We start from the raw sequence: 14,681 nt of genomic DNA on the forward strand, positions 1-14,681 counted from the left end.
TTAGGGAGGTTTTTTGCTTTTTTTTTTTTTTTGTCAAATCTAGTCCAATTAATTTGTTATAGATGAAATTTCAAAATGTCAGTGTTTTAGTATTTACTTGCTTATGAGGCTATATATCAATGTGCATGATGCCACCCTTCATCTCTGATTCTTATACTGGGCAATATCAAGTGTGCCTATAGGCTAGTTAGAGTGGTCTCAGTCACATGATCCATGGCCTATAGGCTAGTTAGAGTGGTCTCAGTCACATGATCCACAGCCTATAGGCTAGTTAGAGTGGTCTCAGTCACATGATCCACAGCCTATAGGCTAGTTAGAGTGGTCTCAGTCACATGATCCACAGCCTATAGGCTAGTTAGAGTGATCTCAGTCACATGATCCACAGCCTATAGGCTAGTTAGAGTGGTCTCAGTCACATGATCCACAGCCTATAGGCTAGTTAGAGTGGTCTCAGTCACATGATCCACAGCCTATAGGCTAGTTAGAATGGTCTCAGTCCTATAGGCTAGTTAGAGTGGTCTCAGTCACATGATCCACGGCCTATAGGCTAGTTAGAATGGTCTCAGTCACATGATTCACAGCCTATAGGCTAGTTAGAGTGGTCTCAGTCACATGATCCACAGCCTATAGGCTAGTTAGAGTGGTCTCAGTCACATGATCCACAGCCTATAGGCTAGTTAGAGTGGTCTCAGTCCTATAGGCTAGTTAGAGTGGTCTCAGTCACATGATCCACAGCCTATAGGCTAGTTAGAGTGATCTCAGTCACATGATCCACGGCCTATAGGCTAGTTAGAGTGGTCTCAGTCACATGATCCACAGCCTATAGGCTAGTTAGAGTGGTCTCAGTCCTATAGGCTAGTTAGAGTGGTCTCAGTCACATGATCCACAGCCTATAGGCTAGTTAGAGTGGTCTCAGTCACATGATCCACAGCCTATAGGCTAGTTAGAGTGGTCTCAGTCACATGATCCACAGCCTATAGGCTAGAAAGGCCTAGTCCAAAAAACGAATTATTTTACAGACGGACGAGCCTATGTTCTATTCAGTTTGAGAATGAGAGCGCGAAGACGAGGAGGACCGGAGGTCAACTTTGATAGATTGCTACTACTATAATAGACTTGATTAAAAACAAGATGTTTTTTTACCCATGATGTATTTATCATAGTTATCGACCTCACGATAAGCCAGATTCCAGTACCTTACACTGAGTGGACAAAACATTAAGAACACCTGCTCTTTCCATGACATAGACTGACCAGGTGAATCCAGGTGAAAGATATGATCCCTTATTGATGTCACTTGTTAAATCCACTTCAAGTAGTGTAGATGAAGGGGGAGGAGACAGGTTAAAGAAGGATTTTTAAGCTTTGAGACAATTGAGACATGGATTGTGTATGTGTGCCATTCAGAGGGTGAATGGGCAAGACAAAATATTCAAGTGCCTTTGAACGGGGTATGGTAGTAGGTACCAGAGACACCAGTTTGTGTCAAGAACTGCAACGCTGCTGGGTTTTTCACGCTCAACAGTTTCCTGTGTGTAATTAGAATGGTCCACCACCCAAAGGACATCCAGCCACTTTGACTCTGGGAAGCATTGGGGAGTCAACATGGGCCAGCATCCCTGTGGAACGCTTTCAACACCTTGTAAAGTCCACGCCCCGACGAATTGAAGCTGTTCTGGAGGGGGTTGCAACTCAATATTAGGAAGGTGTTCCTAATGTTTGGTAAACTCGATCTATATTGTGGTGCTGAAACTTGAAGCAGCAGCCACAGCACAATCAATCACAAACGGACCGCTCACGGTGCTGAAAGGAGGCGTAATCAGAAACGGACCGCTCACGGTGCTGAAAGGAGGCGTAATCAGAAACGGACCGCTCACGGTGCTGAAAGGAGGCGTAATCAGAAACGGACCGCTCACGGTGCTGAAAGGAGGCGTAATCAGAAACGGACCGCTCACGGTGCTGAAAGGAGGCGTAATCAGAAACGGACCGCTCACGGTGCTGAAAGGAGGCATAATTACATTTTCGCCATCTTTATTTTAATGAAGACTTTACTAAACAACAAGAGGGCTTTTGTGTTGGGGGCTATTTATTCCTACAGGAGAAATAAGAGGTAGTCCGACCTGTTAAGACAGACGAAACGAGGCTATAGACTGATAGATCCATAGATTTGTTAAGTCAATTCCTCCACCCACCGTGCACTCTTTAACTAGCCTACCTCCGTGTCAGCTAAGGGCTGTTAGTTAAAAACCAAGACTGGTATTGAGAGGGTATGTGGGGGTATGAGGGGGTATGAGAGGGGGATGTGGGGGTATGAGAGGGGTATGTGGGGGTATGAGAGGGGTATGAGGGGGTATGAGAGGGGTATGAGGGGTATGTGGGGTATGAGAGGGGTATGTGGGGGTATGAGAGGGGTATGTGGGGGTATGAGAGGGGTATGAGGGGGTATGAGGGGTATGAGAGGGGTATGAGAGGGGTATGTGGGGGTATGAGAGGGGTATGAGAGGGTATGTGGGGGTATGAGAGGGGTATGAGAGGGGTATGAGAGGGGTATGTGGGGGTATGAGAGGGGTATGAGAGGGGTATGTGGGGGTATGAGAGGGGTATGAGAGGGGTATGTGGGGGTATAAGAGGGGTATGAGAGGGGTATGTGGGGGTATGAGAGGGGTATGAGAGGGGTATGTGGGGTATGAGAGGGGTATAAGAGGGGTATGAGAGGGGTATGTGGGGTATGAGAGGGGTATAAGAGTGGTATGTGGGGGTATGTGGGGTATGAGGGGGTATGAGAGGGGTATGAGGGGTATGAGGGGGTATGAGAGGGGTATGTGGGGGTATGAGGGGGTATGTGGGGGTATGAGAGGGGTATGTGGGGGTATGAGGGGGTATGAGAGGGTATGAGAGGGGTATGTGGGGGTATGAGAGGGGTATGAGAGGGGTATGTGGGGTATGAGAGGGGTATGAGAGGGGTATGTGGGGGTATGAGAGGGGTATGAGAGGGTATGTGGGGGTATGTGGGGGTATGAGAGGGGTATGTGGGGTATGAGAGGGGTATGTGGGGTATGAGAGGGGTATGTGGGGGTATGAGAGGGGTATGTGGGGTATGAGAGGGGTATGTGGGGGTATGAGAGGGGTATGTGGGGTATGAGAGGGGTATGAGAGGGTATGTGGGGGTATGAGAGGGGTATGAGAGGGGTATGAGAGGGTATGTGGGGGTATGAGAGGGGTATGTGGGGGTATGAGAGGGGTATGTGGGGGTATGAGAGGGGTATGTGGGGTATGAAGGGGTATGAGAGGGGTATGAGAGGGGTATGTGGGGGTATGAGAGGGGTATGAGAGGGGTATGAGAGGGTATGTGGGGGTATGTGGGGGTATGTGGGGGTATGAGAGGGGTATGTGGGGTATGAGAGGGTATGTGGGGGTATGAGAGCCAACAGACAGACACCACGTTTCACAGGTATGAGACAGACCAACAGACAGACACCACGTTTCACAGGTATGAGGCAGACCTACACATACACCACGTTTCACAGGTATGAGGCAGACCCAACAGACAGACACCACGTTTCACAGGTATGAGACAGACCAACAGACAGACACCAGGTGTCACAGGTATGAGACAGACCAACAGACACCACGTTTCACAGGTATGAGGCAGACCAACAGACAGACACCACGTTTCACAGGTATGAGACAGACCAACAGACAGACACCAGGTGTCACAGGTATGAGACAGACCAACAGACACCACGTTTCACAGGTATGAGGCAGACCAACAGACAGACACCACGTTTCACAGGTATGAGATAGACCAACAGACACCACGTTTCACAGGTATGAGGCAGACCAACAGACAGACACCACGTTTCACAGGTATGAGGCAGACCAACAGACAGACACCACGTTTCACAGGTATGAGGCAGACCAACAGACAGACAGAGTCGTATGAGATGTGAGGCAGACCTACAGACAGAGTCGTATGAGATGTGAGGCAGACCTACAGACAGACTTACCTAATAGTTTCTTCCAGGACTTGATGAGTGACTTGGCCAGGGTCTGGACCTCTTCCTCTGAACTCTGCTTCCTCACAGCGTTCACTGACATACCGATCCTGGTGGACTAACATACACATTGTGTATTAGCGTCATCATTACAGTTCCTCACAGCGTTCACAGATCCTGGTGGACTAACAAACACATTGTGTATTAGCGTCATCATTACAGTTCCTCACAGCGTTCACAGATCCTGGTGGACTAACATACACATTGTGTATTAGCGTCATCATTACAGTTCCTCACAGCGTTCACAGATCCTGGTGGACTAACATACACATTGTGTATTAGCGTCATCATTACAGTTCCTCACAGCGTTCACAGATCCTGGTGGACTAACATACACATTGTGTATTAGCGTCATCATTACAGTTCCTCACAGCGTTCACAGATCCTGGTGGACTAACATACACATTGTGTATTAGCGTCATCATTACAGTTCCTCACAGCGTTCACAGATCCTGGTGGACTAACATACACATTGTGTATTAGCGTCATCATTACAGTTCCTCACAGCGTTCACAGATCCTGCTGGACTAACAAACACATTGTAACGATCGTCTTTAGGTGAGAGATTGGACCAAGGCGCAGCGGGTGATGAATACATAATGATTTATTTAAACAAAGAATAAAGACGAATACGAAAAACACTTGAGAATTTACAAAATAATAAACGGAGTCAACAGACCTGAACAAACGAACTTACATAACACGAAGAACGCACGAAGAGGAAAATAGACTACACAAAAACCGAACGAACAAACGAAACAGTCCCGTGTGGTGCAAACAGACACAGACACGGAAGACAACCACCCACAACAAACAATGTGAAACCACCTACCTTAATATGGTTCTCAATCAGAGGAAACGTAAACCACCTGCCTCTAATTGAGAACCATATCAGGTAACCCATTAACCAACATAGATACACATAACATAGAATGCCCACCCCAACTCACGCCCTGACCGACTAAACACATACAAAACAACAGAAAACAGGTCAGGAACGTGACACACATTGTGTATGAGCCTCATCATTACAGTTCCTCACAGCGTTCACAGATCCTGCTGGACAGACACCGGCATTGAGAAAATAGTAGACACTGATCATAGTAATAGAATATTATTTTCTTTAGACAGAGGCCTACAGCAAGAGGAGAACTTAGGTCTACCTGTAGAGTCTCCAGAGACATGTTAATGATCTTTAGCTCCCTCAGTAGATATATGGCACCGTCCTGTGAAGAAAGGAAACAGCGAAATATTGACACCTGTTGAATTGAATGGATGCCGTCTACAATAATGTAAATCTATTTTTAATGAGCAAGCAGTATGCATATTCCAACACAATATTAGGCTAGAAACTATGATTTCTTTAAATTATATCGTGCAGGCATATGGTGATAAGGGAAATAAATAAAACATTTAAGGCGGGTGGGGCTTAATTTGGTCCTGTTAACGGTCAGCGGTAACAGCAGGTCATCCATGAGGCAGGACTGAATGTGTATGAATTTATGAGGTTTATCTCCAGGTAAAATATTCTGGTTTCGCCTCCAGGCAGGGGTTCACAGAAGAGGTAGTGGCCTGATAAAAGAATATCCAGGCTCAAGGTTAGCTTGTACACAGGGCAGCATTTATGTGCCGGCCTTGGAGGGCCTGTCCCGCTCCAGCGTACCTCCTTGGAGGGCCTGTCCCGCTCTACGGTACATCCTTGGAGGACCTGACCCGCTCTACCGTACCTCCTTGGAGGGCCTGTCCCGCTCTACGGTACCTCCTTGGAGGGCCTGTCCCGCTCCAGCGTACCTCCTTGGAGGGTCTGTCCCGCGCTACCGTACCTCCTTGGAGGGCCTGTCCCGCTCCAGCGTACCTCCTTGGAGGGCCTGTCCCGCTCTACGGTACCTCCTTGGAGGGTCTGTCCCGCTCTACGGTACCTCCTTGGAGGACCTGTCCTGCTCCAGCGTACCTCCTTGGAGGGCCTGTCCCGCGCTACCGTACCTCCTTGGAGGACCTGTCCCGCTCTACGGTACCTCCTTGGAGGACCTGTCCCGCGCTACCGTACCTCCTTGGAGGGCCTGTCCCGCTCTACCGTACCTCCTTGGAGGACCTGTCCTGCTCTACCGTACCTCCTTGGAGGGCCTGTCCTGCTCTACCATACCTCCTTAGAGGGCCTGTCCCGCGCTACCGTACCTCCTTGGAGGACCTGTCCCGCTCTACCGTACCTCCTTGGAGGGCCTGTCCCGCTCTACCATACCTCCTTAGAGGGCCTGTCCCGCGCTACCGTACCTCCTTGGAGGACCTGTCCCGCTCTACCGTACCTCCTTGGAGGGCCTGTCCCGCTCTACAGTACCTCCTTGGAAGGCCTGTCCCGCTCTACGGTACCTCCTTGGAGGGCCTGTCCTGCTCTACCGTACCTCCTTGGAAGGCCTGTCCCGCTCTACGGTACCTCCTTGGAGGGCCTGTCCCGCTCTACGGTACCTCCTTAGAGGGCCTGTCCTGCTCTACCGTACCTCCTTGGAGGGCCTGTCCTGCTCTACTGTACCTCCTTAGATGGCCTGTCCCGCTCTACGGTACCTCCTTGCCCATCCAAATAAAATATTTACATTTATTTGACGGAGATGCGAAGCAGACAGAGAGATACATAAATCTCAGACAAAGCGAAACAGCGCCCCTCTGTCTTAGTATGTGTAGCCAGCCCATGAATCTGTATTACTCTGCCATTTTTTAAGTCATGCCCCCCTCCGTCCTTGACGTTTTCTAAAACACGTCTATAAAGGCATTGTTAGAATTTTAATATCACCAACAGTGTTATAGCCTGTTTTAGGAGGGAATGTCATTTTTTTATGGTTGCGCCCCCCCCCCCCCTCCTCCCAACAGTAGGGCCAGCTCCCCCTCTCCTCCCAACAGTAGGGCCTGCTCCCATCCTCCTCCCAACAGTAGGGCCTGCTCCCATCCTCTTCTCAACAGTAGGGCCTGCTCCCCTCCTCCTCCCAACAGTAGGGCCTGCTCCCATCCTTCTCCAACAGTAGGGCCTGCTCCCATCCTCCTCCCAACAGTAGGGCCTGCTCCCATCCTCCTCTCAACAGTAGGGCCTGCTCCCATCCTCCTCCCAACAGTAGGGCCTGCTCCCATCCTCCTCCCAACAGTAGGGCCTGCTCCCATCCTCCTCCCAACAGTAGGGCCTGCTCCCATCCTCCTCCCAACAGTAGGGCCTGCTCCCATCCTCCTCTCAACAGTAGGGCCTGCTCCCATCCTCCTCCCAACAGTAGGGCCTGCTCCCATCCTCCTCCCAACAGTAGGGCCTGCTCCCATCCTCCTCCCAACAGTAGGGCCTGCTCCCATCCTCCTCCCAACAGTAGGGCCTGCTCCCCTCCTCCTCCAACAGTAGGGTCTGCTCCCATCCTCCTCTCAACAGTAGGGCCTGCTCCCATCCTCCTCCCAACAGTAGGGCCTGCTCCCATCCTCCTCCCAACAGTAGGGTCTGCTCCCATCCTCCTCCCAACAGTAGGGCCTGCTCCCATCCTCCTCCCAACAGTAGGGTCTGCTCCCATCCTCCTCCCAACAGTAGGGCCTGCTCCCATCCTCCTCCCAACAGTAGGGCCTGCTCCCATCCTCCTCCCAACAGTAGGGTCTGCTCCCATCCTCCTCCCAACAGTAGGGCCTGCTCCCATCCTCCTCCCAACAGTAGGGCCTGCTCCCATCCTCCTCCCAACAGTAGGGCCAGCTCCCATCCTCCTCCCAACAGTAGGGTCTGCTCCCATCCTCCTCCCAACAGTAGGGCCTGCTCCCATCCTCCTCCCAACAGTAGGGCCTGCTCCCGTCCTTCTCCAACAGTAGGGCCTGCTCCCATCCTCCTCCCAACAGTAGGGGCTGCTCCCATCCTCCTCCCAACAGTAGGGCCTGCTCCCATCCTCCTCCCAACAGTAGGGCCTGCTCCCAGTCTCCTCCCAACAGTAGGGTCTGCTCCCATCCTCCTCCCAACAGTAGGTTCTGCTCCCATCCTCCTCCCAACAGTAGGGTCTGCTCCCATCCTCCTCCCAACAGTAGGGTCTGCTCCCATCCTCCTCCCAACAGTAGGGTATGCTCCCATCCTCCTCCCAGCAGTAGGGTCTGCTCCCATCCTCCTCCCAACAGTAGGGCCTGCTCCCATCCTCCTCCCAACAGTAGGGCCTGCTCCCATCCTCCTCCCAACAGTAGGGTCTGCTCCCATCCTCCTCCCAACAGTAGGGCCTGCTCCCATCCTCCTCCCAACAGTAGGGCCTGCTCCCATCCTCCTCCCAACAGTAGGGCCTGCTCCCATCCTCCTCCCAACAGTAGGGCCTGCTCCCATCCTCCTCCCAACAGTAGGGTCTGCTCCCATCCTCTTCCCAACAGTAGGATCTGCTCCCATCCTTCTCCCAACAGTAGGGCCTGCTCCCATCCTCTTCCCAACAGTAGGATCTGCTCCCATCCTTCTCCAACAGTAGGGTCTGCTCCCATCCTCCTCCCAACAGTAGGGCCTGCTCCCATCCTCCTCCCAACAGTAGGGTCTGCTCCCATCCTCCTCCCAACAGTAGGGCCTGCTCCCATCCTCCTCCCAACAGTAGGGCCTGCTCCCATCCTCCCCCCAACAGTAGGGCCTGCTCCCATCCTCCTCCCAACAGTAGGGCCTGCTCCCATCCTCCTCCCAACAGTAGGGCCTGCTCCCCTCCTCCTCCAACAGTAGGGTCTGCTCCCATCCTCCTCTCAACAGTAGGGCCTGCTCCCATCCTCCTCCCAACAGTAGGGCCTGCTCCCATCCTCCTCCCAACAGTAGGGTCTGCTCCCATCCTCCTCCCAACAGTAGGGCCTGTTCCCATCCTCCTCCCAACAGTAGGGTCTGCTCCCATCCTCCTCCCAACAGTAGGGCCTGCTCCCATCCTCCTCCCAACAGTAGGGCCTGCTCCCATCCTCCTCCCAACAGTAGGGCCTGCTCCCATCCTCCTCCCAACAGTAGGGTCTGCTCCCATCCTCCTCCCAACAGTAGGGCCTGCTCCCATCCTCCTCCCAACAGTAGGGCCTGCTCCCATCCTCCTCCCAACAGTAGGGCCAGCTCCCATCCTCCTCCCAACAGTAGGGTCTGCTCCCATCCTCCTCCCAACAGTAGGGCCTGCTCCCATCCTCCTCCCAACAGTAGGGCCTGCTCCCGTCCTTCTCCAACAGTAGGGCCTGCTCCCATCCTCCTCCCAACAGTAGGGCCTGCTCCCATCCTCCTCCCAACAGTAGGGCCTGCTCCCATCCTCCTCCCAACAGTAGGGCCTGCTCCCAGTCTCCTCCCAACAGTAGGGTCTGCTCCCATCCTCCTCCCAACAGTAGGTTCTGCTCCCATCCTCCTTCCAACAGTAGGGTCTGCTCCCATCCTCCTCCCAACAGTAGGGTCTGCTCCCATCCTCCTCCCAACAGTAGGGTATGCTCCCATCCTCCTCCCAGCAGTAGGGTCTGCTCCCATCCTCCTCCCAACAGTAGGGCCTGCTCCCATCCTCCTCCCAACAGTAGGGCCTGCTCCCATCCTCCTCCCAACAGTAGGGTCTGCTCCCATCCTCCTCCCAACAGTAGGGCCTGCTCCCATCCTCCTCCCAACAGTAGGGCCTGCTCCCATCCTCCTCCCAACAGTAGGGCCTGCTCCCATCCTCCTCCCAACAGTAGGGCCTGCTCCCATCCTCCTCCCAACAGTAGGGTCTGCTCCCATCCTCCTCCCAACAGTAGGATCTGCTCCCATCCTTCTCCCAACAGTAGGGCCTGCTCCCATCCTCTTCCCAACAGTAGGATCTGCTCCCATCCTTCTCCAACAGTAGGGTCTGCTCCCATCCTCCTCCCAACAGTAGGGCCTGCTCCCATCCTCCTCCCAACAGTAGGGCCTGCTCCCATCCTCCTCCCAACAGTAGGGTCTGCTCCCATCCTCCTCCCAACAGTAGAGCCTGCTCCCATCCTCCTCCCAACAGTAGGGCCTGCTCCCATCCTCTTCCCAACAGTAGGGCCTGCTCCCATCCTCCTCCCAACAGTAGGGCCTGCTCCCATCCTTCTCCAACAGTAGGGTCTGCTCCCCTCCTCCTCCCAACAGTAGGGCCAGCTCCCATCCTTCACCAACAGTAGGGCCTGCTCCCATCCTCCTCCCAACAGTAGGTTCTGCTCCCATCCTCCTCCCAACAGTAGGGTCTGCTCCCATCCTCCTCCCAACAGTAGGGTCTGCTCCCATCCTCCTCCCAACAGTAGGGTCTGCTCCCATCCTCCTCCCAACAGTAGGTTCTGCTCCCATCCTCCTTCCAACAGTAGGTTCTGCTCCCATCCTCCTCCCAACAGTAGGGCCTGCTCCCATCCTCCTCCCAACAGTAGGGCCAGCTCCCATCCTCCTCCCAACAGTAGGGCCTGCTCCCCTCCTCCTCCCAACAGTAGGGTCTGCTCCCATCCTCCTCCCAACAGTAGGGCCAGCTCCCATCCTCCTCCCAACAGTAGGGCCAGCTCCCATCCTCCTCCCAACAGTAGGGCCTGCTCCCCTCCTCCTCCAACAGTAGGGCCTGCTCCCATCCTTCTCCAACAGTAGGGCCTGCTCCCCTCCTCCTCCCAACAGTAGGGCCTGCTCCCCTCCTCCTCCCAACAGTAGGGCCTGCTCCCATCCTCCTCCCAACAGTAGGGCCTGCTCCCATCCTCCTCTCAACAGTAGGGTCTGCTCCCATCCTCCTCCCAACAGTAGGGTCTGCTCCCATCCTCCTCCCAACAGTAGGGTCTGCTCCCATCCTCCTCCCAACAGTAGGGCCTGCTTCCATCCTCCTCCCAACAGTAGGGCCTGCTCCCATCCTCCTCCCAACAGTAGGGCCTGCTCCCATCCTCCTCCCAACAGTAGGGCCAGCTCCCATCCTTCACCAACAGTAGGGCCTGCTCCCATCCTCCTCCCAACAGTAGGTTCTGCTCCCATCCTCCTCCCAACAGTAGGGTCTGCTCCCATCCTCCTCCCAACAGTAGGGTCTGCTCCCATCCTCCTCCCAACAGTAGGGTCTGCTCCCATCCTCCTCCCAACAGTAGGTTCTGCTCCCATCCTCCTTCCAACAGTAGGTTCTGCTCCCATCCTCCTCCCAACAGTAGGGCCTGCTCCCATCCTCCTCCCAACAGTAGGGCCAGCTCCCATCCTCCTCCCAACAGTAGGGCCTGCTCCCCTCCTCCTCCCAACAGTAGGGTCTGCTCCCATCCTCCTCCCAACAGTAGGGCCAGCTCCCATCCTCCTCCCAACAGTAGGGCCAGCTCCCATCCTCCTCCCAACAGTAGGGCCTGCTCCCCTCCTCCTCCCAACAGTAGGGCCTGCTCCCATCCTTCTCCAACAGTAGGGCCTGCTCCCATCCTTCTCCAACAGTAGGGCCTGCTCCCATCCTCCTCCCAACAGTAGGGCCTGCTCTCATCCTTCTCCCAACAGTAGGGCCTGCTCCCCTCCTCCTCCCAACAGTAGGGCCTGCTCCCCTCCTCCTCCCAACAGTAGGGCCTGCTCCCATCCTCCTCCCAACAGTAGGGCCTGCTCCCATCCTCCTCTCAACAGTAGGGTCTGCTCCCATCCTCCTCCCAACAGTAGGGTCTGCTCCCATCCTCCTCCCAACAGTAGGGCCTGCTCCCCTCCTCTTCCCAACAGTAGGGCCAGCTCCCCTCCTCCTCCCAACAGTAGGCCCTGTCAATGAGTCAATGTGCAGGAGTACGAGGTAATAACTTGGCTATATACAGAGAGTACCAGTACTGAGTCAATGTGCAGGGGTACAAGGTAATAACTTGGCTATAGGATAGACTCAGTACAGGATACCAGTACTGAGTCAACCTTTATTTAACTAGGCAAGTCAGTTAAGAACAAATTATTATTTACAATGACAGTCAGTGGGTTAACTGCCTTGTTCAGGGGCAGAACGACAGCTCGGAGAGTTGATCAGGCAACCTTTCGGTTACTGGCCCAACGCTCTAACCACTAGGCTACCTGCCGCCCCAATGTGCAGGAGTACGAGGTAACAACACTGAGTCAATGTGCAGGGGTACGAGGTAATAACATGGCTATATACAGGAAGTACCAGTACTGAGTTGATGCACAGGGGTAAGAGGTAATTGAGGTAGATATGTACATATAACTAGGATTAAGGCATTAGGATAGATAATATACAGTAGATAGTAGAGTTGATAACCAGCCCGTATAATTGCCTCGAAACTGAACCGGAACTAATTTTACGCATATAAACAAAATTAAATAAATGAAGGGGATGATGATGGGGGAGAAAGGGTGAGTTGATGACCCAGAGGAAGCAAACAATGCCTAATTATGTAATCACCAATTGTGAATGAAAAACATGGCGGGTCATTCTATTGTAATGATCCATTGACATTATAATCTCTACATGGTATGTACCCTCTATCAGTCCACCAAATCCAAGTAGTTTTATAATATGGTGGTGGCCATGCCCCCCACCAAATGAAACCTTGAGACAGGAGAGAAGAACGGACTGCTTTGGGCCGATTATCAACACAAAATGTCATCACTGAGAGCGCAGGCTCAAATAAAAAAAACGAAATCAGCAACGCACCATCTTTTCGTTGTTTATGTGACATGCGGTCATATCCACACGCTTATAATGATGTTTAGGCTACTGATGTTTTTATCATCTGACCGGGCGTCTTGCTGAACGTGGGTCTTTGTGGTCGGTGCATTTTATTATGTGTCCTTATAGAAAGAAGCTGTTGCCGCGTTCCTACACATACGCTTTCTCTTACATAGTTGTAACTAAGGCACCCGGCGACTGTAATGTATTGAACACTTTCATGTTTTGTACATATCCTACAGTAAAATAAACGAATGAAAATGCTTGTGATATTTCAAATATGTATTCTAATGTTACCGAAGACCTTCAAACACAACCAAATTATATGTTTTTGCAATAGCATATATGAAATGCTATTAATTACACTATTAGCTTGAAACGGGCTCCTCTTCGTGTTAATCATTTGATTTGCTTGCACGCATAGGAGTTCCGTGAAATGGAAATAAAATGCCCATCCAACTGATTCGTTCTGGCCCGCTCTATACCGACATCAAATGATCCCACTGATTAGCCTGCATAGCCATGATTGGACTTGCCTGCCTACCCAAACGCTACATCCGTGGACTTTAGTTTCTTCTTGAAGTAGGCTATATAGCGAACAATACAGCAACGAAATAATTCAGTTTGAGTCGTCAAAGCAACGATTGGGCCTGACTAATTATGAGAACGCGAGAGGCCGGGGATGTGTGGTCAACCATTCATAAACAAATCACCCCGTTAATGAAACACTGTTTCAATATCTATCCAACAATGTGCAACAATTCATTTTAATTTCAAATCGACCGAACAATTCAGCTAGTTTTTTGAGTTCAGAACAATAAATAGCCAACACCTTTCAGTAGCTTTCCAGAATGTTCGATGGCCACAAAGGTGCATCACTCCAACACCACTATACTCCTGCACTGCCTCGCCTCTACCTGATTTCTGATGCTGGTGGGCGTTGGTCCTGCGTCCACTGCCGCGCTAGATAGCAAACTCAACTTACCGTGTTTTTTTTGTGCACCATTTTGTCCAGTTTTTTAGCAATGCGTTCGACCTCGTGGTCTTTCGCCATTTTGCTTATATATATTTTTTTTGTAGCTGCTCTTCTCTCCCGTTACGGATGAACCTCCATTTATGTTGGAAAAAACCCTCTATCGTCTCTTTCCTTTCCCTCACAGTCCCCGACGCATCCACTTCTTTCCCCACGGCGCGCTGGTTCCTACGTCTGCTTCTTCTTCTTTGAGGTTTTATGGCAGACTACACCTATTGGTGTATTGCCGCGCCACCTACTGTACGGGGTATTGAAACAACAAATAAATTAATGAATGATCCGATATTCATTTCGGGAAGAGGGGTTGGGGGGGGGGGGGGGCTCGACATCATACAACAACAACAACAAAAACACTCATTCAGTCACAGTTCAAATCACGTCTCTAAACAGACTCAGGTGCCTGTGAGGGCTGCGCGTTCCTCGATAGGATTCCTCCGCTCACAAATGACGCCTATTTTCTCAGACGTCCTCTCTGTTTGCGCTGTGGGAGTTGATAGCCGATGTCATAAAACGCTACAAAATCCACCTTCTTAAAACATGAAACACGTCAGGATCCCTCTGTTGACATGGAAGCTTATCCGGTGTCTCTGCTCCTACTACCAATACATCCTCAACTTCTCTCCCTTCTAGGAGTCATACTGGACAACGCTTATTCTCAACACCTCAGTCTACTTCACCCTAACAGAAAACTTTAAAGAAATTCCTGTGCATGTTCACCACCACCAGTGCAGCATTTAGGCTCAGCTAGCATACGATACGACCTACAGACGTACGTACACTTGACACATTCCCAACTATTTTGCATGTATCGCACTGCATGGGTTTGGGAACGAAGATTCTCACAGGGTATCTCTCAAAAAACTCACAAATACAAGTGTGTAGGGAATGGTTTGAGTGGGCGTCCTCATTCCACCCACCATTGCGGGTAAGTCAGTGCGCACCAACCACCTGATCCAATTATTTGAATATATCCTTTGTTTTTCATTCTAAAGCCAACACACTCTTAGGCGCCCTGCTTCGAAGATCCAC

The 14,681-nt window shown here is 51.8% G+C and overlaps 1 protein-coding gene across 1 annotated transcript in view; it reads right to left on the bottom strand.

The window, feature by feature from the left end:
- LOC139557914 (transcription elongation factor A protein 2-like) overlaps positions 1–13,846 on the bottom strand; it is a 52,166-nt gene extending 38,320 nt beyond the window's left edge. Inside the window, exons 1-3 of the mRNA XM_071373254.1 lie at positions 13,605–13,846; positions 5,219–5,281; positions 4,008–4,113 (exon numbers count right to left, since the gene is read on the bottom strand). Coding sequence (XP_071229355.1) covers positions 4,008–4,113; positions 5,219–5,281; positions 13,605–13,673 — 238 coding nt within the window. The 5' untranslated portion in view covers positions 13,674–13,846. The remainder of the gene's footprint in view (positions 1–4,007; positions 4,114–5,218; positions 5,282–13,604) is intronic.
- Between the last annotated feature and the right edge of the window lie 835 nt (positions 13,847–14,681).

This window comes from Salvelinus alpinus, chromosome 28 (assembly GCF_045679555.1).
Source record: "Salvelinus alpinus chromosome 28, SLU_Salpinus.1, whole genome shotgun sequence".
Taxonomy (NCBI): Eukaryota; Metazoa; Chordata; class Actinopteri; order Salmoniformes; family Salmonidae; genus Salvelinus; species Salvelinus alpinus.